General features: G+C 36.7%; 4 protein-coding genes across 4 annotated transcripts; 3 read left to right on the top strand and 1 right to left on the bottom strand.

Moving 5' to 3' along the window:
* The first annotated feature begins 231 nt into the window (after window positions 1-231).
* LOC132064606 (protein RETICULATA-RELATED 1, chloroplastic-like) lies at window positions 232-5808 on the top strand. The gene is made up of 8 exons (XM_059457644.1): window positions 232-851; window positions 2235-2399; window positions 2494-2586; window positions 2663-2778; window positions 3682-3780; window positions 3946-4251; window positions 4367-4531; window positions 5026-5808. The coding sequence occupies exons 1-8, from the start codon at window positions 522-524 to the stop codon at window positions 5309-5311; spliced, it is 1560 nt and encodes a 519-aa protein (XP_059313627.1). The 5' UTR covers window positions 232-521; the 3' UTR covers window positions 5312-5808.
* Window positions 5809-6558: 750 nt separating this feature from the next.
* LOC132064609 (elongation of fatty acids protein 3-like) lies at window positions 6559-7746 on the top strand. The gene has a single exon (XM_059457647.1). It carries the CDS (start codon window positions 6685-6687, stop codon window positions 7510-7512), a length of 828 nt encoding a protein of 275 aa, XP_059313630.1. The 5' UTR covers window positions 6559-6684; the 3' UTR covers window positions 7513-7746.
* A 476-nt stretch (window positions 7747-8222) lies between these two features.
* On the top strand, window positions 8223-10412 carry LOC132064608 (pathogenesis-related thaumatin-like protein 3.5). Its single transcript, XM_059457646.1, has 3 exons — window positions 8223-8795; window positions 9127-9787; window positions 10096-10412. The coding sequence occupies exons 1-3, from the start codon at window positions 8735-8737 to the stop codon at window positions 10238-10240; spliced, it is 867 nt and encodes a 288-aa protein (XP_059313629.1). The 5' UTR covers window positions 8223-8734; the 3' UTR covers window positions 10241-10412.
* A 217-nt stretch (window positions 10413-10629) lies between these two features.
* Window positions 10630-25698, bottom strand: LOC132064607 (uncharacterized). The gene is made up of 11 exons (XM_059457645.1): window positions 25373-25698; window positions 24367-24589; window positions 24153-24300; window positions 23356-23463; window positions 19922-20085; window positions 19000-19165; window positions 18614-18750; window positions 16122-16794; window positions 13842-13954; window positions 12862-13117; window positions 10630-11156 (listed from the first exon to the last, which is right to left on the bottom strand). Exons 1-11 carry the CDS (start codon window positions 25587-25589, stop codon window positions 10869-10871), a joined length of 2493 nt encoding a protein of 830 aa, XP_059313628.1. The 5' UTR covers window positions 25590-25698; the 3' UTR covers window positions 10630-10868.
* Window positions 25699-27126: the final 1428 nt, after the last annotated feature.

Genomic DNA, 27126 nt, shown 5'->3' on the forward strand with positions numbered 1-27126 from the left:
AAAATAACACTATAATTCTCAGAATTTTATGCTAACCAAACATGGAATAAGATGAAACAAATTTTTTATTCCAGAATTATTTTTGATTATTCATCATACCAAAGTGTATTGGTGAGGAGGGTCTCTCCTGTAATAATGTTAGTTGGAATTTCATTGATCTCCCCATGTTTTATTTGTCTAATTATTTTATTTATTTTTGTGAAAAGTACTTTTAAAGACAAAAAGTAAACCACTTGACAAGATTTCTCATTTTGAGTTAGGGGTTTAGAGAAAAAGCAAGGGCGAAAGGAGAAAGAGTTAACACAATACGGCGAATCCACTGACAAACTCTGGATTGGGTTTGTCGCATAGTTAGCTTCATCTTCAAAACCTTAACTCCTCTCTCAACCTCTCACCCTTTCCCTTCTCTCTTCTTCAACCTCTGCACTATTCTCGTTCAATTCATCCATGAAAATCTATCCATAAATTTTCTCCCTATCCAAACACCCAAAAAAGAAAAAAACAAGAAAAAACAAGAAAGAATGTCTCTGGCAGTATTCCCAACATCACCTATGAATACCCAAATCATCCCTTCCTCAAAACCCTTACCCTTGTTGCCCCCTTCATTTATTCGCCCAGTTATACCCTCCAAAGCTCGTAAAATCAGTGTTATCAAGGCTACAGCATCTCCGGCGGTAGATGGCGACCCAATTGCCGATTTGGAACGGTGCTATCAAGCGTCGTCGTCTTCTTCATCGGTGATGTATGCGCCTGTAATGAAGGGAGGACAATACGGTTCGGTTGGTGCCGTTACTCTCAAGAAAGAGGGTCTTAATTTGGCTCAGCAGAAGCAGACTAAGTCTAGTCCCGAGGTTACTTCTTGTTTTTTCCTCGAAATATTTTTAAGCATTTTTGAGAAATATATGGAAGTTTGACTGCAGCAGTCTCATCTTTCTTGAGAATTACTCCCCTTTTTGGTTTTGACTTGGCACATAGTTTAAGAAAGGAAAGAAAGACTTTTGAATCTTGTGGTCTTAAATTAAAGATATGTAGAATGTATTAACATGTTCTTTAATCTTGTGGTTTTAACATACCATGTGGAAAGTTGGAATTAAAGAGTTGCTAGAAAAGGAAAGAGACATTCTTTTTGAAACGGACTAAAAAGGAAACTAAGAAATGGAGGGAGTATCTGTTTTCGTTTTTCTGATATATAGGTTATATTCTGCTGAAATTATCATCTTTTCCTTTTGAGCGTCATGCTTTCTACTTGTCCAACTGAATGAATTTGAACTTGTCATGTATTATGCTAATAATACTCAAATATTTGATCATAGCTCCGGCTAATTGCTAACTTTGGATGTAAGATAATGTAATGGTAGTTGAGGAAGTTCTTGCTAAGGAAAAAGACTTCAAAATTAGAGGCAGTGAGGTTGTTTTGAAGTAGAAGTTAATGTGAAAAATTTGAGTATTTGAAATTTAGGGAGTTCTAGAGCTTTTGACATTCCCGAACTAGCGTTGGTTGTGAGGCTTAGTTGATTGATTGATTGAAGGTTCTTTCTATCAGTAACAGACGTTTTTTTGAAAAGCAATGGTATTCAGAATTTAATTGGTTGACGCTTGCCCATAGAAATGGGGCTGGAGAATTCTGTTTTATTAACCATTCTCTTGATACTTAAGTGGTTATCTCCTATATTCCTAACAAAGGTTGAAGGACACTGCCATATTTATAGAACGAATTTTATAGATGTTTCTGTTCTCCCCACATGTTATATTGGACACTCGGAATGAAGAGTTTTTCTGTGTGTGTGAGTTCCATTGCTATTTAAAATTGATTGACAAAGGTCCTGCCAGCTCTGACAAGCCGCAAACACTTAGACGCTAAGTGATAAAATTGAGTCTGGTATCACTAAAGTGGCAATATGTGTCCAAGAATACATAATTCTGAAGTTGCTTACTAGATTTGAAATGTGTGTAACTGTGTATGCGCCTTTACTAAAGGGATCTGGTTGCTGTTTTTTTCTGTTTTAGCATCTTTCCTTTTCAATGAAGGAAAAGTTGAATGCACTTTTTAGTTTGGTATATGATGTGAAATGGTGCTTCTGCTACTGTATAAGATATTGGCATTCTAATCCAACTATGTCGAGAACAATGCGTTCTCCCTCTTTCTCTATGATCTTAAGCTTCATTATTAACCTTGTGCTATTATTTGGTAACACTTGGTCGATTAATTTGCTAATAATTTTGCCACCTCACAGCTTTCAACTGGCGGAGGTGGTGGAAATATGGGAAAGAATCTAAACCACGGCGGTGGTGATGGAGGTGATGATGATGGTGATGATGATGATTACTTTGATGATTTCGATGATGGTGATGAGGGAGATGAGGGTGGTCTCTTTAGGCGACGAATGCTACTGCAGGAAGTAAGAGGCCTCTGCAAGTGGAAAACTGCTTGCGCTTAATTCTGGATTTATTCTAACAGTGTCATGTCACTCACAATTTTTCCATGTTTCCCAGTTGTTTGATCGTAAATTTGTTGATGCCGTGCTGAATGAGTGGCAGAAGACAATGATGGATTTACCACCTGGACTTCGGCAAGCCTATGAAATGGTAAATTACTCTCCGCAGTAGTCTCGTTTGGTCGGGTTATTTCTTTATCTAACTTAGTTTCTTCTCTTTCATCCAGGGATTAGTCAGCTCTGCCCAAATGGCGAACTTTCTTACTTACAATGCTAGGCCTACCATTGCTAGATTTATTTCTCGGTTACTTCCTGAAGGATTATCCAGGGCATTCAATGGCAGGTAATATAGCGCACATTACAGTATTCAAAATTCCCCACAGGGCAAATATTTTGGACAAAAATCTGTCTGCTCGATAAACAGTATGTAGTGGCATGTCAGAAATATCATTGCTGATTAGAGTAGTTATTCTGTCTGTTTAAATTAAGATCCGGCCGTTCTTATAAAAATATTAAGATCCTCTCAAAGTATCTTGCATCTTGAAGTAAGTTTCTTAGCATTGCAGTCATTACTTCAAATCCTTATTGTATTAGCCTCACAGGCATTTTCACTCATTAGCCCCACATATTTAAAGCCTTCCTGTGAGCACTCATCTTTCAAGGCTTTCGTCACACTTGTTCAAGATCATGAAAGAATTTTTAGTGAAACTGAAACAGAACAGTTATTACTCATTAGCCCCACACATTCCATGAAACAGCTACACCGCAATAATAACTAAGAAAGCAAAGCTGAAAAAGGAATTTTTTTCTCCATACTTCTGCAGCCAAAATGTGTTTTTGTTATGGGATTTCTATTTTGAAATGAGATGAGTTGGCAGCATTGATCATCACTTTTAGTTTTTGGGTTTGATCTGCCTCAGAAGGAACAATCTTGTTTTATCTTTCAAAAACTTGAAGGATATTGATAAAGGGCAATTTTCCATGAATTCACATCACACCACCAACCCTAAATGATATAAAACTCTTCAGAATGAAACTTGCACCAGCTATATCTCTCCCCAACGTTGAAAGCTTTGTAAATTCATGCAGCAGTTTGACACCTTAGGCTATGCCATCTAAGCTTTTCATAACTTGTTGTCTATTATTTTGCTGTCTAAATCATGTCTTAAGCATTCAAGTGTTTACCGCATATTAAAGACGGCATTTCTAGTTTCTTTATTTTTTCTGGATTATCTTTCTGTGACAGGAAGATTGCAGATCCGGCCTTTTTAAACAAGCTGCTTTTGGATCAGGCAGCTACAATTGGTTGCTCAGTGTGGTGGGAGGTCAAAAACCGTAAGGAAAGGTATTTTTTTTTTTGTTTTCTTTTTTAATGTCCTTTTGGTTATTTTTTTTTGGAGGTGGGGTTGTTGGCTTTCCATCCTTACTCGGTTCAGAAATGTTAAATGTTAGTAAAACACAGTATAAGAGGATTGACTTAATGCACATGTTCTGTTTTACTTTGATCTAGGATTAAGCAGGAGTGGGATCTTGCTCTTCTTAACGTCCTAACTGCATCGGCTTGCAATGCTGCTGTTTTTTGGACGCTTGCTCCTTGTCAATCCTATGGGAATACTTTCCGCTACGATTTGCAGAACACGATACAGAAGCTGCCGAACAATATCTTTGAAAAGAGTTATCCTTTAAGAGAATTTGACATGCAGAAGAGGATTCAGTCCTTTTTCTATAAGGCTGCAGAGTTGTCTATGGTTGGGCTCAGTGCAGGAGCTGTGCAGGGGGCTCTGTCAAATCTTCTTGCCAGTAAAAAGGAGGGAAGGTAAGCATTTTTGGCATATTGACCATTCATTTGTATAGTTGGGTTTTTGTTGGATCTAATTTTTCATTCAAGGGAAATGTAAGGTATGTAACGGCTTCTGTTTACCATTCACTAGGTTATCAGTGTCTATCCCATCTGTGAGTAGTAATGCGCTCGGTTATGGGGCCTTCCTTGGGGTATATGCGAACCTGCGTTATCAGCTGTTGAATGGATTTGACAGAGCTGTTTGTAACTACTTTGATGTTATTGGGGTGGCTCTCGTCTTCGGCACTGCCATGAGGTATTTAGCTGCACAGTAGCTGTAGCTTATGCAAATTCAGTTTTGTCAAATCATTGTCATGCGTTGGTAGTTTACTTGGGCAAATTAGTTTTTTTTTTTTTTTTTTTTTTTTTTTTTGAAGTTTCAATTTCCTTTTCCTCTTTGAATTAAAAAAAATTATTTACTGCTATTAGTAAAAGTTGGTTTTATTTCCCTATTTCTGTTATTACTTGCTCTCCTGTCAGGTCTATAGTATCTTTTGAATTCTTCCACTGCAGTACTTAATGACTGCAAAAGTTTAATTTTTTTTTTTTTTTTGGGGTGGGGTGGGGGGGGGGGGGGGGTGGGGTGGGGTCTGTAAGAACCAGTTTTATCTTTATAAAAGATTATTACCACCTGTATCCAAGACTAGGTGAAATTATAGGCAATTTCTGGGAGTGGAGGTCAGGATATATCATGCAATATTGTTGATCTAGTAATCATATTGGTGTTTAATATTATTTCATTGTATGCAGAGTTTTGAATGTTCAAGTAGGAGAGACATCAAGGCTAGCTTGGCTTGGTGTGGAGGTGGATCCACTGGCTCATTCAGATGATGTCTTGAAGAAGGCATACAGTAGACCTACTGAAGGAGGGCTTGAGCAGTCATCTTCAAAATGGTTCATATCCAAGGGTGCAATTGTTTCCGGGCTTGGGCTTTTGGGTATCAAACAAGGTCAGAATGACTCAACGACCGAGGGTGAAACATTAGCTCCTAAGGCCCGGAGAAAAAGAATAGTCAGGAAAAAGGTAGCCAGTTGAGCTTAGGTAGTTGATATAGTGCCATGTACTGCTCAAGTTTTCCGAACCCGCGTTTTGGATGAGGAGTTTTGGTCTAAAGCACCAATCAAGCAAAGAGAGCTGCGATGCAGGTTTGATTATATGAGCATTGGAATTGTCCACTGCAGCAGGAGGTGATTTTACTTATGATGCTGCGGAAGCTGCTTCTCAGTTTTTTCCGTCATCCCTTTCTTAAATTTAGTAAAATGAGTACAAGATCTAAAGATTGAAGCTTGCCAGTCTTTTCAATGGTTAGATGGTAGGTACATTGCTGATCAATCTTTTATTTTCATATGTTTATAGTCCCATGAGGATCATGTTTTCTTGTTGGGCAGGGATCAACTTGCCTCAGTAGCGATCTCTAGGGGATTAAAACGTAGGTCATTTACACATTTTTTTTGTTTTGTTTATGTTTGTCCTATTTCAACCATGTACAAACTCTTACAGCAGGAGTGAATTGGTAATTCTATGTTCAGACAGCTTTTAATTTGCATAAAAGTTGCAGCTGGTTCGCCAAGAAGTTAATATGTATTGTTCTTATTCTGTTTAATATTCAAATGCATGGGAGCCCCTTTTTTCCCCACCAATGAGTGTAAATTTCTGAACTCGGACTACGATTGATGGTGTAATAGAAACGTCAAAACTAAGGTAGTATGATCTCCCGGAAACTAAAAACATTCAAACATTTTAAGACAAAAAAAGAGTATAAGTTGCGCGGTAATTTTGAAGGTTTACAATACCTAATTGGCTAAAAGAAAATTACCATTGTCCCCAATATCCGAATCCCTTCTCCTAAAGCGGAGTATTTGAAGACTGGAAAAAGTGGTTGGTAGTTGTGGTTCAATTAGTTCTAATTTTATTAGGTACCATAATTGCCAAAAATATTCTGCCGTCCCTTCAAACCTGTAACATCTCCTTACAAGATACCAATAGAAATACACCCAAAACAATGGGATAACGTGGCGCTCTAGACGCCTTACATCCCCCTACCACAAAAGATTCAATTTCCAAGTTGACTTATCGGATAACATTAAAAAGCCATCTAGACCCTTAGCTATGAAGCATCATCTTTTTATTACTCCCTCTGTCATGTGTCTGTCCGATTTTAAGTGTGTTATCTTGTTTCGTTTCTCCAAAAGCAATCTCTATCTATTAAGTTAACTATTCAAACATTCAACAATAAAATTTAAAAAATATTTTAATTAATCATACACATGTTTGAGTCAAACCACAAAATGCAAAAAGTCTATTTTCTTTAAACTCCGTGCTGGCACAGAGGGAGTAGCATCAATATCAATTCAACTATCGAAACAGATAAGGTAGCCTCAGTGTCAGAGCCCATCACTTCCATTGTAATGGAACCTCTCTACTCCACCATTCACTACTTCCTCGTCAATCATCCAATCATCACCAATTTCCAATGGAATCAAAACTCCACATTTGGTTCATCACCACTTTTCCTAACTCTCACAGTCCTCACTTACCTCACTCTCACTTTCACTTTCCACAATTACCCTCTCCTACCCACCCTCTCCCCCACCCTCCTCCGCTTCATCTCAGCCGTCCACAACCTCTTCCTCTTCCTTCTCTCCCTCATCATGGCCGTTGGTTGCTCCCTGTCAGCCTTCCACCAAATGCCACGTCATGATTTCACTTGGATCATCTGCTTCCCAGCCAGTCACACTCCTCCACGCGGACCTGTCTTCTTCTGGGCTTACATCTTCTATTTTTCCAAGATTCTTGAATTTTTAGACACCCTTTTGATTATTCTAAGTGGGTCGAAATCTAGACGGCTGTCATTCCTCCACGTGTACCATCATGCAGTGGTGGTGGTTATGTGTTATTTGTGGCTTTCTTCCTCACAGACACTGTTTCCAGTGGCGCTTGTTACCAATGCTTCTGTTCATGTGCTAATGTACGCTTATTATTTTTTGTGTACGTTGGGATTTCGTCCATGGTGGAAGAGATTGGTTACCAACTGTCAGATTATACAGTTTGTGTTCAGTTTCTTGATTTCGGGTTTGATGTTGTACTATCACTTTACCGGGTCGGGTTGCTCCGGGATCCGTGGATGGTGCTTCAATGCAGTTTTTAATGCTTCCCTTTTGGCACTCTTTCTTGATTTTCATGCCAAGAATTATGCAAAGAAGAGGAAAGATGTTAACAAGAATAAGCTGTCATGATTCAATTTTGGAAATAATTTTTATCTTAGCTTTGACCTGAGCTTGACTTTATTTATTCGCTGTTCGAAGTTCCCTGGATCGACTAATCTGTATACACGGATTTCGGATTAAGAGAGAAAAATGCTCCTTACCAAAACAGTATGCACCTAATTACTACAAGCTATTACTCATTCTAGAGTAGCTGAATTTGTCTGTTACATATTTTATTGAATGAATGGAAATGATTGGGCAAAATCCATTTTTTGTTTGCTGAACATACTAGGTTTCTTGCTTTGTAGTAAGTTTATAGATATCTTTTCCATTTTTCGTATTAAAGATCCGATGAATCTGTTCAACTAGATATTGTTTAATCAAAAGAGAAAAAAGGACAAGGAAATGAAGAAGAAGAAGTGACCTTGTTTGTTCATCCTCTTGTAACACTCTGGGATTGGGGTTAAGTGAAAAGCAAAATGGATTAATTAGAAGCTAATCTGATTTATTACTGGCATAAGGAGCAGATAAATGGAATGTAAGTAGTTCGTTGTTTGGAAGGAGTATCACAATCAAGATTCGCTCAAGTGGTATCAACTTATTGTCACAATCCGGCTTGCACATGAGTTTGGGACTAGGGGCTTTAGGTTTTACTTCTTAGTATATCGACCTATTATCACAATTCAACTTGTACATAGGTTTGTGTTTAGAGGGTTTTAATGCTTTACTTCCTAATCTAAATTAATATTTATTATTTTTAGGCGATGCTTATATATTATATATAAAATTAAATATATGGCAAAGCGATCCCATTGTTAGGAAGAATTGTTTTGGTTACTATGAAAGTCCCTTGAACTCCTAAATCTCAATAAATTGGGAGGTAAAGAAAATGAAGAGCCAATGATTGTGACTCCTAAAAGAAAATCCCATAGTACATGTATTAATATAAGGAAAATTAGCCATCACGATTCTTGCACTTTTATGTTATGCTTGAATATAAAATATATATAAGTAGCTCAGCAGTAAGGGAGGAAGAGACAATTGTGACGAACACATAAGTGGAAAAAAATGGTAGGAGGTAAGGAATCAGTTGATTTAAGGAAGAAGAAAGGAAGCCTTATTCCTGTAATGTTCACTCTCTTCTGCACGTATTCTTCTCTAACTTTTGTTCTTTATATACGTATATATACTGACTTGTCTTACACTTTTCACTCACAAGTCACAATTACAACTAGCTAATAGTTGCATATTCATGGCTTCCCACTTCACCTCATCTACCAATGTTTGGTTTCTCTTGCTTGCTATTGCCTTAGGTAACACACTACACTCTCTCCTTCCGCTTTCTAATATAATATAAGAGAGAAAAACGGTAACGAGGTAGCTCCCTTAGTGAGCTGCTCACCTTCACCACGTAGGTCGAAGAATCAAATATGTATTTACTTTCTCTCCTGAATTGTACATAGTAATACTGTATTCGCCTGAATTGGTCCAAAATCTTGAAATTCATAAGTCATTTGCTTTAAAAGTTAACACTTGATCTTTTTTGTGTCCATGATCAAGCAAGGATTAGAATTTTATTTTTTTGACTTTTTATTTGTTGATCCTTTTTTAATTTGTGAGTTTTGACACAATTTAGTGTGACAGGGGTAACATTATCCGAGTGCACAAATATTACCATTATAAACAATTGCAAAGAAACAGTATGGCCTGGAATTACACCTAAAAACAATTTCAATGGAGATGGTTTTGAGCTGAAACAAGGCCAATCTGCTGTCTTTAACGCCCCCGCCGGGTGGAGTGGCCGTATATGGGGTCGAACCGGTTGCCACTTTGACAAGAACGATAATGGCACGTGTCAAACCGGTAGGTGTGGGACCGGTCTAAAATGTAGTGAACCGGGTGACCCTACAGCTTCAATTGCCGAATTTACCCTTGGAGAAACTGATTTTTACGACGTTAGCCTTGTTGACGGGTTCAACTTGCCTATAGTAGTAAAACCTGTAAATGGCAACGGAAATTGCAGTTCTGTTGGCTGTGATAGTGATCTTAGGCCAAATTGCCCATCGGAGCTAGCTCTCAAGACAGATGGAAAGACGATTGCCTGCCGGAGCGCGTGTAACGTCTTTGACACTGATGAATATTGCTGCCGGGGTACATTTAGTAGTCCAGTGTCATGTTTGCCTACAAACTATTCAAGGATTTTCAAGACAGCTTGCCCTGTTGCTTATAGCTTTGCCTTTGATGACCCAACTAGTATCATCACTTGCTCTTCTACTCACTATGTTGTCTCATTTTGTTCTTCAAGGTAAACAATTCTAATCCTTCTCTATTATAATTCTTTGTTTTAATAACAATTAAGTAAGGCTCGTGTTGTGTGCACTTTGACTATTCCACCATTGGATACCTATTACATTCCACCAACACACATACCGGATAACTCCATCCACCAAAATTTAGACAGATCGAAAGAAATCACCAACACCTTTTGTCCTTGTTTGGATTAAAATCCTTGTCTTCCAAAGTTTTGATCCCACTTCATGGATAGTAAGAGTATACACTTGGATGCCAACAATCTTTTCTTTTGCTGATTTAAGATTCTGTGTTGGTTTACAGGAATCAGACACAGACACTGTGCACAAATTATGGCAAAAATTTGACTTGTAATGGAGCATATGGATTGAAGCCACTCTTTAAAACAAGGCAAATACTGATGGTTGGATTGACAACAGTGGTTAGTCTTGGAGGGGTGATGTTCTGACAGGATATTGTGCAGATTCAAATCTTTTTGAGTACCTGTTTGCAACTACATTTACTTTTCTCATTCATTTTAGGATTTTGATTGCTTTTCCTTGTCTTTTGAAATTTTGTTCACAATCTCAAGAGTAGTCTTCTAAAGTGTGAAAACATCAAAACTTGGCCATTTACCCAAAGTGCATAAGCTTCAAATTCTCAGCAAAATTGCATGTCTGGGATATTATTCTTTTATGCTTTGAAGATGATAAATCTCCAAACAACCCCCCTCCACCAACCCGGAAAAAAAAAAAAAGGAAAAGGAAAAGAAAAGAGGGTAGTGAGATCACAGGAAAGAAGTAACTTCTAAAAGGCTATCTTCAAACAAAAAGGAAAAAAACTCAAAAAAAGGCCATGGACAAAAACAACATTTGGAGATTCTAATGCTCCTCCTTTCCAAGAGACATTCATACAAACCAATCACATTTTACTCATGTGATACTGTTTTATGAAATCCCACCCAAATGATACTGTTTTTAAGGGCGAAAAAGTGTTTCTTGCTTCAATCTTCGACCCCTCTCACCTTCTGCAAGCACCAACTATAAAGAACAAAGAAAAAAGAAAAGAAAGTTACCTAAAAGAAGATTTACAACAACCTACTGCTTTAACTGTTTCTCTGGTTTTACTACATCATTGCTGGACTCCTTTCTTTGGGTTGGTGCATCGGACTTATCATCCTCGAATGGTAGTACAACAACTGGGGTAGCAGGCACTGTTTCCCACCGCTCCTTCAGAAAGCTCATGAATCTCAAAACCATTTCCTTTCGGAACTTGAGTTCACGGGTGAATGCATCAGCAATCAGGAAAGCAGCTATGTACTTGAATGGAACAATTAGGAGAGTGGTTGCACCAAATAGTAGAGCCAGAGCGACTTCCATCGTGATCTGACAAAGATTATGAAAATTAACTCATTAAGTAAAAACAAATACAGAGTATTAGATAAAAAATAACACTAGAATCTTGAGGTGCAAGCTTACATAGTAGAGTCAGCATTAAGAATTTATCGAGCCCCTAAAATAATTACTCAAAGTAGACCACTAGTCCACTACGCATACAGAAACAGTCATGACATACAGTTTCAAAGGGAAAAAAAAAAAAAGAAACAGTTAGGGCATAATGTCATCAAACCCAGAACAGGCACAACTGAGATTAAAAGAGATCCAGCACAACCGATTTTTGTTAAAAGAGCAACAACTAATTGTTAGGGGTGGTACGGGTGAGGCGCACATAAAAGCCTAAATGTACATGATCTCGAATGTGGATGAAGCTTGAAAACCAGGGTGGGGGAGAAGGAATTCACTCAAACAAGTTTCTAAAAGGAGATAAGGTCCAAGTTAAGTGTTACTATAATGGAAGAAAGCAACAAGACATATTAACTCTCCTTAGCAATTGCAACTTTTGGTCCCTCAATAAAAAGGAGCGCAAAATCTCACTTTTGGGTCCCTCATTTACCAAAATTTAAACATTAAATTCATTCTTTTTCTTTTGCACTTCTAATCTAATACTTGAGACAAACATATATGTCTAACAACGTACCCCCCCCCCCCTTCATTTTAGTTTATACCTTTTCTTTTTAAAAAAAATTCCTTTTTCGGCTTATAATTTTTGCTAGTTGTCCATCCAAAAATAGAAGATGGAAGAGGAAATATACATTATTAGAATGAGGATAAGGAGGGGGATGTGGCGAGAGGGCTATTGGTATTGAATTAGGCGATGGGAGTTGTGAGTAGTTGGCACTAGGGATAGAGCTGCAAGTGGTTGGGGATGAGGAAGGTTCTTGTGATGATGAGTGGAGATGGACAAAGGGGTTGCTGTATTTTCACTAATGCCCGTCAAGAATGAAATGGTTCAAAAAAAAAAAAAGATTTTTTAAAGTTTGAGTATTCACTAGTTAGTATGTTAAAACCACAAAAAAGAGTTAAAGATTTAGCACAGATTTTTTCTTTTCTTTTCTTTGGTAACACTTGTGTGAAGGCTAGCGTGTACAAACCTCGACTAATCAACTGGGTCCTTTGCTATCTCCCACCAGAACAATTAATAGGTAACTCTGCCTACCAAGGCTCAGGCAAATGGGAAGAATTCACATAGGGTTTCTTCTGTGGGATTTGAACCGATTTAACAAATAGATTAATTGACTAGTATAATGTTTACTTCATTACAGATATAGAGTGAGAACATTAAGAGCAATTTGCATTTTTGTTCAGAATGAAAAGATATATCACCTGAGCAACCAGAGGACATGAAAATATACTAGAAGTAGTTCCAATCGCCCACCAATTTTTTGAGGGAAACAATTGATGTCTCTGCTATCAAGGAGGGAATTGAGAGGGCTAACATAATCTATCTACCTTATTTGATCTGATATCTTTTCAAAGTAGCTATTATGAATTCAAATAAATGAAAGCATCTACTCTTGCTGGGGCTATTAAAAAGTTTTTTCACTCCTAAGCTATTCTTAGCTGACCTTAGCAGGCATGTGGTTAGCACACATCTTAAGCATGCATTGGTAATGTTTTTCAATTCTTTCTCCTGGCCACTGAAAGAGATACGGACAGGTTTTCGGCACAACCTGGGTTAAAGTGGAAATACCTGAGGTTGGCCAGCAAGAATAATTGCTCGAATCTTGAGCAGCGACAGATTCAAGCTCTGCAGATACTTTTCGACTTCACGCATGGCATCTTTAACTGCAATAATTTTCTGTAGTGTGTTTGATGGTGGTTGGTCACGTATCGTTACTTTTCCAAAGTATCTTCCAAGCCGACCTTGTTCCTTGAGCCCCTTAAGTAATAACATGCCAGCAGCCAATACCATCAATATTGCCGGCAAAATATAAGATAGCATATTCCTGATCCCAGAAAACCGAGTGTCAAGAAACTCAATGTGATTAAGACAGATAACTAACCACATGAAGAATAAGATTCAGGAGCATGCTCAAAAAATATAAGTAACTAATTTAACACAATCAGCAACGAATTACCATGTTCCATCCTAATTATGTATAGATATTCATGCGCCTTACTCACTGCACATTGTACATTATTCCTTAAAACAAGAAACAGTATCTGAAACTTATACAATGTACTAATTTTTCAAATGCATACAGAAGGTCAGAAATTTAAGAGTACAACACAACGTAGCATATCCCATTAACCTCCACAACCTGCAATAGGAACTCTTCCGAATGATATACGAATATGATTTTTCAGAAGCTGGTTAATTTTAGATGACAAATGCTGTGAAAACCATTTGGGATGTTTAGAATGGTAACTTAAATGGTCTCTTTAATTAGCATAATCTAACATAAAAATTGAATAAAAATAGCAAAAAGCCCAGGAGATCACAAGTTCATACGGTTCCAGGAAAGATAAAAATCATGAAGACAAGTAATAATATTAATTCACGAGAAGTTTTCTCCACAGACAAGCAAATATTCATTTGGACTTAGGAGGTCATATATATATTCCAGCAAATGTTTCCACATGTCTCAGTAAACATTTAAGGTTTACAGGCTAACCATATACTGATGACTGATGCCAGTAAACTTCTCGACATATCGCAATGCGCTTTACCTGAATATAATCGTATATGCAAGTGCAAGAGAAGAGGCTGTCAATAGGGGATCCTCCCAATGCCTAAGTTTCTCAAAGTTTTTTACCATAACTGTTAACGGAAACACAAGTTCCTGCCAAGAAAGGGAAAAAATATTAATAATCGATATTACTGATAAAAGATAAACTTGTAGAATTAGAGAAACACAGAAAACAGACAACAAGGCTACACTTGTAAAACCACAGATTTAATCTTTGCAGCCAATCTTTACAAGAAAAACAGCAAACAGTATCAGCTCTTGTCAAAAGTTAATAGCCAATTGCTGATGAAAGAATTTATCGTGTGGTGAGAAAAACACAGATAACATACAAGGCTGAACTTGTACAACCACAGAACTTTACAAGATGTTCTAGCCAATTTCTTTGAAGAAAGAAACAGAAAACAATATCATTAGTAGCACAAACCGATCAGTTTGAATTTTCTTAGTGCCACATCTCACATTAAGCTCTGAGTTCAGTCCTCTTCCACATAGTCACTATGTAAGATGACATATTACTGTAATAATGGCAATTATTCCTGTCTTAAGAGGAAAATGTGCCAACGGAAGCCTTTCTAGACTAGTGTTTCCAAACAGTACCGCCTCCCAGACCATAAGCCAATTATGAGAGAGTCAGTCAAAACCATCTAGGTTGGTTGAGGATCAAAATATCCACAACTTATGACCATTCATTTATACTTACCTTTCAAATCTTAGTACGAGCTTCTAAGGTTGTTTTCTTTTCTTTTGCGAATCATGGATGGTCTTTTTCTCTTTTTCTTTTTTCAAATCATGGTTGAATTTTTTCCCCCTTTTTTCTTCTTGAAGGGAGAAGTAACCCTGGCTAGATCTTGCGCCGCCAAGATTTAACACCCAATCTAATTGAAGTAAAAGAAGAACCAATCGAGGTTCTCGAGTGAAGTCAAGTCCCTTAAATTTCAGTTCATAAGCAAAGAATGAAGAAAAGCTGCCTGATTTTAAGCCATAACCACAAAACACATTGTCTGTGGAACAGTAAATAATAGCAATAACTAGTGAGGCTTCTATAAAAAATTTAAATAAAGGTTGTGCCTCGACCAGCTCGTGCGCACCTTCATTATTTCACTGGGTACCTGTATCTTCCCATAATACAAGTGTTGGGGTAACTTTGTCCACCAAGACCTTAGCAGATGGGAAGTAATCACCTAACTTTTTTTCTCTTTGAAATTTGAACCTTGATCTCCCATGGTCTTTGTTCTAACTTCATCAAACTGCTAAGCCACGCCTTTGGGCATGGTGAGGCTTCTATATTTTTGCCAAGCGCATGAGAGTATCAATATTTCTGCCTATCTTGCGCAAAAACAGATAGCAAAGCTCTCAAGTAATCATAAGCAACTATAAGTGATGGTTTTTGTACGAACACCAAGTAGTACCGGGAACATTTATACTTAAAAGAATGATTCTTGATGCTTATTGTAGGTACCCAGTTTTTCTCCTATATTTATAGGACAATAAGAAAAATAAGGACTTAGATAGATCACAAACAATGAAATACCTCTTAACACTAAATTCAGGCAATAAAAAGGCAAATTCTAAACCAAGTATGAGCTTACATACAACAACATACCCAGTGCAGTCCCACAAGTGGGGCCTGGGGAGGGTAGGTTGTACGCAGGCCTTACCCCTGCCTTTTGTGGGGTAGAGAGGCTGTTTTTGATAGACCCCCGGATCGAAAGAAAAAAAAAATTTGATGCATGGTATCAAGAAAAATATGGCAACACAATAGCAAGATAAAAAGCAAATGAAACAACAGATAGTAATACACCTTGTAAAAAAGAAACTACACGATTACTAACCAATACTACTAATAAGGAGAACACTCGGCTACCTACTAACCTTCTAGCCTAACCCTCGACCTCCACACCTTCCTATCTAGGGTCATGTACTCAATAAGTATGAGCTTACATCTGAAGAATATTAAACGTTTCCTTCATCAGACAGTGGTTAATTTCTTTGTATTTATTCTTGAAGATACAATCCAACCCCATTTTCTCAAAAACTTTCTAATTCAAGTGCAAGTCCATTCAGAATAGCAATCTTACGCAGTTTAACATGCTTATTGTCTTAAATATAACCGAGCATTTAAATTAAACGCATGAATCATTTTTGAAAAAGGTTGTTTAATTATTCGGGAATTACGAGATGTATAAATGCAGACTAATCAATCCAAACGTAAGAAAAAATTCCGGACAGAAACAGCAGAAAAGGAAAGGGACAAGATAACCTTAAAAAGGTCAATGTTACTAGGGATCCCTTCAATCATTGCAGCGTCAATTGTGGCTTGCGTTTTCTGTGCTACTTGATATTTATCTCTACATACCAATGCTGCTTTTTCCATCAAATTCATATCAGCGACAACAAGATTTTTACTGAAAACTATCCCCCGTTTCGATAGCGAGTAGTTCTTCCAAAAAGCAAGTGAAGCACTAGAAGTCCATGATGGAGACTTCATCCACTTCTGCAGGTACACACTTCCATCTACGTCAAACACATAACTACTACTTTCTGTTGCCTCTTTTGTGGATTGATATTCTTGATCAGTCACTTTTGCGATCAATGGTCCACCCCAACAGTTAACTGCTAGAGTTTGTAATACGACGTCACCATAAGGTGCATTTTGCAAAAATGAGAACTGAACCAATTTAGTTGGCTCCTCCAAGAGCTTTCGAGTATTTTGAAGAGCCTGAAGTCTCTTAACAGCATTGGTAGCATACGAAATTGCTCTTGCCTTCCCTTTCTGAGCACCATAGACATTGTATACTGATTGATCACCTTCCTCAGGTCCAAATTCTCGTATGAACTTGTATAAAGCAATTACTTCACTGATGCATGCATACCACACATCCCGTCTCATTTCTCCTCCAAAGTCGACAAATTCTAATACCCATGCATCCGACCTAATATGAGTACAGTAAATTAGACCATAATATATTAACAAGCATCTTTTATCAGCTAAAAGAAAAAACACGCTACAAGATGCAAAACCATCTTAGAAATTAAATAAGTCAATGAGTAAGTAAAAGTGTAAAGACAAAAGTAGTCATTATTACAAGTAAGAATGCAGGTTGCAGCTTCGGGGGAGGAGGGGTTTGTGTATTTCATATAGCAGCATCCCATTCTTAAGAAAAGCATGAAACAAAAGAAAATTCAAAATAAAGGCACATAAATTAAATGATAACGCGCTCCAGAAGGATGTTGCAGGAGCCAGGAAGAACTTGACATCCAAACAAGCTACCGAAGGAAAATAAACAAATAGAAAAAAACATTATATGACACTTCAACTCCAGTCAGAGAACCCGCATAGTCAACTATTAACATGGGGAAGGACAAATGATTTTAGGATCAATAAGTCTGTATTAATTGGGATAAACAGGAAACTGGGGCAGATCTCTGTCCCAAGATTGAAATGTCTTTGACAAAGTGCCTAATAAGATAAATTGAGAGATATAAGGATTCAGATCAGATGCAAATTACTAGTTAGTTATATGATAATTTTGGTGATTAGCTAAGGTACTTCCTTTTAAGATTGATATGGATATGTGAAACTTTAAGTTAGGATGTAATGAAGACCATTTTCGGGCCTACTTCCTTTTGTCCTCAATGGGATTGTCTCATTTGTGGCTCCTGTTTTCTTTTAACGAAAGGAAGATTGAGGAAGTCAAAATAATACCTCTATTATCAGTAAAATACTATAAGGAATTATATAACATTTAAAAATTAAAATACATTTTAAAAAAGAAAATAAAGAAGACAGCTCCAATAACAATATGACCATTCCCATCAGCATGTAGTAGCATGTTTGTTTTATATGCAACACTCATCCATACACATAGAATAGTTATGATGACTTCAGGAGTACAGTATTTTAGCAGTGGCTAAAGTTGCAGGAGTAATCAAGTTTCGGGAGACCGGGAAAAGTTAGTTTGTTTGCTAAAATAGGCGGAAGTGCTTTCTTGATAGGTTAGTCGAGAATACATAAGTCAGTGTCCCCAATCTACTAGGCATGTTGCGCTCCCTAATTCCTGCATGGTATATCCAAAGGTGTTACTCCCAGATTAGTCTCCTCCATGCAAGGAATATGTATAACAGAATGAATTCACTCAAGGGTTTAAAAGAAAAATCAAGGTGTGGAGTTAGAATGCTTTGTGATAACTCAAGGCAAGACAACTCGAAAACCCCTGCAGATTCAAATCTTGTCTGCTTTGTTCAAGTGAAATTTCCCAAATAATATTTTCACATATCTATCAGTCATATAGTCGGATTCCTACTTATCAATTGAAAAAAAATAAAAAATAGAGAGAGGTCAAAAGTCTGTTATGATTCAAGGTAAGATTAGATGAACCGGTTCCTCCTCTTAATCTGGATCTTCTTGCTCACTACAGAAAATAATGGTTGGCATAGGCAATCCCTTCTTTTGTCTCTATCAAATAATGATAATGGTCTGTCCTAGTTGTGATAAGAGAGGTAGAAATGTAAAATTGAGGACTAACTTTTGGAAAACTATTTGTTCTAAGGATGGAACTTTGTATATATGTGATCTTTAAGAACCTGAAACAATTGACAGGTGGCCATTAAATAGATGTATTGTCATGAAGCTGTGGGCCTAATTTGAGGCTCTACTTAAAGCTTGGGAAATGCCAACAAAAGTTCTGTCCAAAGGAAAACAGAAAGGAAATGATACAGTCCACATGGGATTGGTTGGAGAAGCTTACTCACTGAGGACCCGAAGTGACAGATACAGCAGAATCTAGAAAGTCAAAGCCCAGAGGCCCAACTTTTGTTGTCTTTATAAGTGAACCTTCTCCTGTAAGATCCAATCTTGATGCATTTCTTTTTCCCATCACACCAACCGCCTGCAAGACACAAGAATCGATTATATAACAAGTATCTCATGTGCAAACTGTTCAACTAGCCAAACCAAACGAATTTCATCATCCATTTGACTCAGTTTTCATGACTACAACAGAACTACCAACTAAACCTTACACTCAAGAATGAAGAAATTGCATTACAATAAAGATTTTTCCATTAACAGCGAGGGTTGGGACATCGCATGAGACCTTAACACAGTTCCTTGGAAGTATATGATTATCAATGATTACCTCAAAGTAAAGGGCCCTATCAGTCAAAATTAGTTTTCCAGGCCATGCCATATTATTCTCCCATTTAAGAACAGGGTGTTTTCCACCGGAAGCAATGCACAAGATTCTCTCATTATGGAGCTGGGAGGGATCTTGAAACTTGTATGTCTTCCGTCCTTCGTGCACTCTAAAACAAGAAAAGAAACATCCGAAGAATTATATTAGTGACTTCCAAATTTCAAGCTTAGCCAAGAGTTCTCTTCATATACGATTTCATAAATAAAATCAAAATTAATAACAAAAAATTCCCCATTACTGAAAAAGGATAGAACTACTCCAATTACTAATAAACCCAAGCAACTAGAATGTTAAGACAGTAACAACAACAACTACAACGCCTCAGTCCCAAACAAGTCGAGGGTCGGCTATATGAATCCTCACTGACCATGTATCTTCATTTAAGCTCAACTCATGTAATCATCATACCAAAAACAACTAGAGTGTTAAGAAAATGAAAGAAATTGTAGGAGATTGCACATATGAATATTTAGAAGCTTGTGTATTCATGTGAATGCTAATTACCTGCCCCATTCAGCTTTATGCGATAAGCTTACTTCTCATGGTCAAGTGGAATAATTTTCTGGCATATTTCTTACATGGATATTTTATTTAAAAAGAAACAGTTAGTAGTACGTCAAACTCTTATGGGATTGTAACAATTTAAATTTCAGGAAGAAAAAGTGAACAGGAGTACATATCGTCGAGAAATCCTCCAGCAGCTTTTGATTTGTCAAATTAGCAAACTAGATATTCTTTATGAATTAAGATGTTTTGTGTATGTGAGCTGATAATCGACAATAAATTTAGCTTGTGCAATCACATGTACATAACCTAATAACGCTTAGGAGAAGAAACTTTTGTACTCAAAAGAGAGGATGCTCACTTGAGAAGTTCACAGATGTATGTGGACCATGAGGTAAATGAGATGCCCCGATCATTCCCAGCAAGAGCTTTGAAAAGGTTGTGTGCTGTTGTCCAATCAGCTATACCAGCAACAGCAGGCGCAATACGAACAAAAGCCTCTTCTCCAACTAGTCTCGTCTTTAGCTTCAGCAGAACCAGATATATTTAGGTTATAGCAACAGAAATACATGCAACAAAACCTAGAAAAATAAATTAGTCTTCCTAAAACACGAAGAGGCTTGACTCATATATTTGTGTTCATAGTAAAGAACTTACCAGTGAAATACTTAGTTGAGAACAAATATAATCAGGGGCGGATCTACTCAGTGGCGTGGGGATGCCACGCCACCCGCAAGCTTCGGACGAAACAGTACATATATATAGGTATATATACATAATGTATAGATAAATATTAAAGTGGCACCCTGATGACAAAGGCATGCCGTAGTGCCAGTGGTGAATGGGCCAGACGTCTGCCCTTCAATACGCGGGATCGAACCCCCGTAACTACACAATTTTTTTTTTAGAAAAAATTAAATATAGACAGCATCAGCAAGCAGCCACGTGAGGTACAAATCCTCTTATTCTAATCAGCAAGCAGCCACGTTCTATTCTAATCTCTTTCTTTTTCTTTTTAATAATTTGTGTTGACTTAGTTTCAATTATTAGTAATTTAGTTACTACTTTTTAGTTACTACTTTTTAGCTTTTTTATTTCCTTAGTACTACTTTTTTGTTTAGGTATATAAACTTTACAGCATAACTTCTTCTCTCTCATCAAATCAAGAAACATAAACCTAGTTCTTGGGTTCCCCCTTTCCAAATCAAAATCAATACGGCAACCTTCCAATTCCATTGCCAAGAACCTTCATCTCCAAAATCAGTACAGCAGTACCTTCTCCAAATTCCATTGCTGTATGTCTCTGTTTGTCTCTCTTTCTTTGTTTCTTTTAGTTATTTACTTGTTTTTTGTCTATTGGAAATTTGAAAGAAATAAACATTAAAAGAAGATTTATGGTGCAGAATGTGAAAATGGTATTTGTGTGCAAATGGACTTGAAGGAAACTAATATGCATTTATTTGAATGTGACATTGAATGAATCAGATATCAACCATCAAGGCTTGCTTTGAGTTTTAGGTTCATAAAGTACTTTTTATCCATTTTGGATTCATTTTTTTGCGCGGACTTAAACACAACTAAAAGTCCGCTCTCTCCTCATTTTACTTAAACACACTAAAAGTCCGCCTCTCCGGCGTACTTTTACTTACACAACTAAAAGTACGCCCCTCCGTACTTTTAGTTGAACATAACTAAAGTCCGCCGAGGGGAAATAGACTTTCCCTTGAAGATATATATATATTTTTTAACTTTTCAAGGGAAACTTTTAGTAATGCCTTAGCTAAAAGTGTGTCCCATAAAACATAACTAAAAGTATGCGGTTGGGTTCCCCCTTTCCAAATCAAAATCAATACGGCAACCTTCCAATTCCATTGCCAAGAACCTTCATCTCCAAAATCAGTACAGCAGTACCTTCTCCAAATTCCATTGCTGTATGTCTCTGTTTGTCTCTCTTTCTTTGTTTCTTTTAGTTATTTACTTGTTTTTTGTCTATTGAAATTTGAAAGAAATAAACATTAAAAGAAGATTTATGGTGCGTAATGTGAAAATGGTATTTGTGTGCAAATGGACTTGAAGGAAACTAATATGCATTTATTTGAATGTGACATTGAATCGTTGATATCAACCATCAAGGCTTGCTTTGAGTTTTAGGTTCATAAAGTACTTTTTATCCATTTTGGATTCATTTTTTTGCGCGGACTTAAACACAACTAAAAGTCCGCCCCTCCCATACTTTTACTTAAACACAACTAAAAGTCTGCCCCTCCAAAGCGACTTTTACTTAACACAACTAAAAGTCCGCCCTCCGCGACTTTTAGTTGAACATAACTAAAAGTCCGCTCTATGAGCGTACTTTCCTTTGAACTTTTATGCTTTTCTCTTCTATATAGTGCTATAAACAAATGTTTCATCGAAAAGACGAATAACCCGAACCAAAGCCCGAAAAATGAATAATCCTTATCCGACCCGAAGCCTAAATTGATTGAATGGCGCATGGCACCCGGAAACTTCAAATCCTGGATCCGCCTCTGAATATAATATATAAATAATGGAGAAGCCATCTTTCTAAGCTTGAATATTAATATCCTAGCAGATAAGGAGAACTTTTTATTTTGATCGTGAGGGAAGCAAATTAGTATACATCGAAAGTGGTCTGCACTGCATATGACGAAGGATTTTGCTCCTCAGAGCATCCACTTCCAGCCTCTCCTTTCATCTTCTTCATTCTCAGCAATTTCTTTTGTAAATCTTAATAGATAAATAAAAAAATAGTCACTGATATTGCCACCGAGGGTGTCCACCCTATATATCCTTCAAAGATACCAATGGTTTAGAAAAAAGAAACGAACTATCCAGTACACAATGCAAGGTCCTCCATGAGATTACACAAAATGAAATGGTAGTAAACCAAGTCTCCGACTCTCCTTGCACCAGCCCCGAAAAGTGACCCAGCAATAGAAGTGAATCTAGTAACTATATCTACACTTTCATATCTAATACTTTGTCAAGCATTTCCAGTTTATTCACCCCTAAAATGCACTATTATCACTGCAAAGGGATGTTATTATCAACCGTTTTACAGCACATTTACCCATAAACTATTCACTGCTTCAGCCATAGCTTTAAAAGTTTGAGATTGTTCTTGGAAAACAACAAGCACCTCCAAAATTATACTCTGTTAAGTGGGAAGCTTGGTAATACGTCAACAGTCGAGCTTGATCTAACTGCACAAAGGGGAGAAAAAGATTTTTCCTATCTCTCCTGTTCAAAAGAAGATATTGTTGACCGTGTCCCAAATCTATCAAATCAAAGTTAGAAATCTAGGGAGCACCACCAGCAAACTTCAGCTTAATTGATTTAATAGGCATCTTTACTGAAATGAACGAACCATTGAAAAGAATAGAGAAGGTCGGCATAAAAAGAATATTCTACCCTCCTTCCATACCACAAGAACAAACTGAAAAGAAAAGGAAGACAAAAAAACAGAAAGAAAAGACAGAATATATGCCGATTCTTGGTGAGGCCAGATGATTAAAGTTCGAAAAGATGGTATCAGCTGACCTAATAGTTCTAGCACATACAAATCACCAGAAATTTATCTTCTTTGGCAGATCCATCAGAAGAGTGATATAAGGTGCCATAAAATTGTGAGTGATTTTATCTTATATATACATCAGCTGTCTTTTAAAATGCATCTGAAGTTAGACTAACAGCTAAAGACAACAACCTACCCTTAAAGTGGCCCATGTCACATACAACCTATTATCTATGAGATCTAAAGAGCGGAGAAAGAACCTGGAGAGAATGCTTCTTTGAAACTTTAACTCGGGAGTCTCCTCTGCTCCTATATGGTCTCTCCCAGGCAAGCATAGTTACGAAAATCAGTCTCTGAAATGCAGGTTCCTGCAATCACATCTGAAAGTATTAATGAATGAGTGGAGATAAATCTTAACTTTTGCCACTCATCCCTATCTGAAATTCGGAATCTATATGTCTTTTAAGCAAAATTGTAGAGAGACTTCAGGCATGGGAAGTAAGAAAAAACTAACTGGAAGCACTCCTATTTCTAGAGGACCTCGGAGAGATCATTATTCAAAAAAAAGACCTAGGAGAGATGTCAAGGTTTCAATATTTGTTTTTCTTCTTCTCTTCCATAATCTAAAAAGTTCAAACCAATTCACTGATCCTAGACTACTAACTTTCAGATTGTTCTGAATCAACGGAATAGCAAAGTTTAGCTCTTCATCATAAAAGACACTGTATGCGGCACTAAGACCAAAAGTAGAATTAAAACAGTGTAAAATTCATATCAAAAGAGATGATGAGTAACAGGACCACGAAGATACTTCAACTCAACTAAGAGTTACATGTTCTCTTCTTCAGTTTGGGTTTGTCTTCTGTAGATCAACAAGCAGAGACCACTCGAATTGGGCTCTGCTTAATAGGATCGGGGGGGGGGGGGGAGGTGTTACAGGAGCAAACTTCTAGCTCTGGAAAGAATTTCAGTTTCATAAAGGAAAAGAATACATGTTATGCTCATCAAAAAAGCTGATGAAAGACTAGAAAGGAAACACGCAGTTAAGCCAGCAAACCTTCAGGCAAGGATGAAGGATAGAAGTATCCTTTGACAGAAACCTAAAGCAGCAGTATTCAACCAAACTGCGAGCATCACTATGAACAGATTCAGGACCAAGTGCTTTGAAGATCTTCTGCATTTTCTGCCCAGTCAATCCGTTCATCCTACACATCTATCGCATGTCATAGAAGGCACTTCCAAATTATACGAGACCACAAAATGTATCTTACCTGCTAAATTGCTCAATGGAAAGAATGGCAGCTACAGATAGATCACCATTCGGTGTTTGGCTATCAACAGTTTGTTCAGCCATGAATACTTCCTCCGTATCTTGAATATCATCATGAAAATTGGTTCTTTTATCATTTACAGTTTTTACCAGTGGTGAAGTGACTTCACTAAAAAAGTCCTGTGTCTTTGACAGCCAGTGATTTACTGATTCTTCCACTTTACCTGTAAAAGGAGGTGAATATAACAGAGCAAGACTTAATAAGATCAGAGTGCTACTTGTTGGAAAACTGAACAATCTAATCATTGTTTACTTGGTAACCTAACAGGAACGGTGGACCTAAACTATCAGTTTTCTTTTTTTTTTTTTTTTGGAAATGGTCTCTCATGTGAAATGTCAAGAAGCACAAAGAGTTACCTTTGATTATCATTGCAACTATCCTGTTCACATAGCACAAAACATGGCGCCTTAAAGTAGCTCGCTACACCTATGAGGCTTAAAAACATATTATAGCACAAGCACTACCACCCCAACCCATAGAAGAGAAAAAAGATCCATCTTGGTGAGAGCATACTGTTAATAACCTCAAATGATTCAAACATATCAAGCTCTACAAGCAATCATGGTAAAATTATTTAACTTCTGCTTGTGCAGAGTGTGCATCAAAGTCATTATCATTCTGAAAAGTTGACCATGATAAACCAATCCCTGGATGCAACTTCTGCTTCAACTAATAAACAAGGAAAGTAGCAACCCCCACAGATATTTTGAAGAATTGGCTAACTGAATCATTGGTTTATTATTCCATTTGACAAATTAAGCTTCTGTTTTAGAGGTTTTCCAAATCTCCGACTTATTCTTCATTGTCATAGAAAGTCCCAAACCAAACTAAAAAGAAACTGGACCCTAATTAAATGAATCTTGAATTATAATTTTGTTTTTTTCAAGAAAACTAGGATGCAAGCTATTAACTTAAAATCAGAAAAGACCAAGAAGAAAGAACTTACTGGCATCAATATCTTTGAACTTCCATTTCCTATCACCCACAACATTAAACTTGAATTTATGGCCTGATGATGAAGAAGAAGAAGAAGAAGAAGAGGAATTGTTGGTGCAGCATAGAGTCTTGGAGAATAATGGATGATGATGACGGCGACGAGGTAGTGCACAAAAAGTTGGTGATGAGCTTACTAATTCTACTCCTACAACAAGTTTGCTATGCATCTTTTTTCTCCTTCCAACTTTGGACTTTCAACAACCATTAAAGATTGATTACTTCTTATGATTTTGAGATGAAGATGATTTTTGAAGTGTGTTTTGTGATCTTTGGTTGTTTTTTCTTTCCGACTTTTTGTTTTTTAGTTTGGTTTTTTTCTTTTTTTTTTCTTTTTAGTTTTTGACGTTAAAATAATTATTGTAATTATTAATAATGATCGTACAGTCTGCTTTGTAGGCTGAGTTGGCAGGTCAAAGATCGTTAGATTTTCGTACTCACTCTTTTTCAATTTGTTTGAACCTATTTACTTTATGATTCGTACCCAAATAAATGACCTATTTTCTAATTTGAAAATAAATTAAATGGATTCATATAAATTAAAACGGAGGAAGTATTTGGGAACAGATAATTTCACCTACCTTTTTTTGGGTTGTTGAGGACTTAAAGTTTTGGAAACTCAAACTCGGTCCCCACAACGGCCCAACTTCCAATTTTGGGTATAATCTCACAATATATCTGTATCAAAGTCCCTATGAAGCTTTGCTAAAATGGAAAACGGTCATATGAAAGAAAATTTCGGCGGGTTTGAGAGTTTGGGAAGTTTAAAGTTAGCTTTTTTAGATGATTTTAACTGCAAATAAATGTAACATCTATATGTATTAAAATTTGAAATATACAAGATATTTCTATATTATTACAGCATTGCTCTTGTATTGGTCGAGAAATAAAATTTGATAGATTGTGCTATTTATAATTTTTTGGTTACGTATAAATCTAAGTCATTGCTATCATTTATTTTATTTACGTTGATTTAGTAAATTTGAAAATGCGAAACCGATTCGGCTTAGAACCGACCATGTTCAATAAAACAATAAACCGTGGACTAACGTTTTGAGGGCCTCATTTTTCCTTAAAAAAAAAGAAAAAATAAATGATAATTCTCCATGTGTGTATATTATTAAATTCAAGTTCTCCGCTTTTGCTATTCTTATTATTAAACATTCTAATTTTGTATTGTTTTAATATGCTTCTTTGGGCCGATGGTCAATGGGAAACAACCTCTCTACCTCCCAGATAGGATAAAGTCTGTGTACACACTATCCTCTTCAAACTCGGATTACACTGGGTATGTAGTTGTAAATATTCTAATTCAAAAAGAATAATGTTTTTTGAAGAATTAATTAAATCTCAAAAAGGAGCGCTTGATAGATATACAACTAATTGAAAAGGATTTGTTAGAACAAATGAATTATAAAACAGTAGTTAACGACTTCACATCTACAAAATCTAGACAAGTAGACTTTAAATAAAAATATATATAAATGATAATCTTTCATTTCTTTTAAAAAAATAAAATAAATGACAGCCTCTGTGTAAAGTTTGGCTTTAGGACCCAACTTATTGAACCGGCCCTGCTTCCATTCCAAGCTTAATTTCAGTATGACTTACATGGCGTCTTTGTTTAAATTTAAAGTATAAATAAAATTGTGTAGTTGAATATCTTCTACTGCTAAACTTGAAAATACAGCTCATATAATTCACATG

This window comes from Lycium ferocissimum, chromosome 7 (genome assembly GCF_029784015.1).
Source record: "Lycium ferocissimum isolate CSIRO_LF1 chromosome 7, AGI_CSIRO_Lferr_CH_V1, whole genome shotgun sequence".
NCBI lineage: Eukaryota > Viridiplantae > Streptophyta > Magnoliopsida > Solanales > Solanaceae > Lycium > Lycium ferocissimum.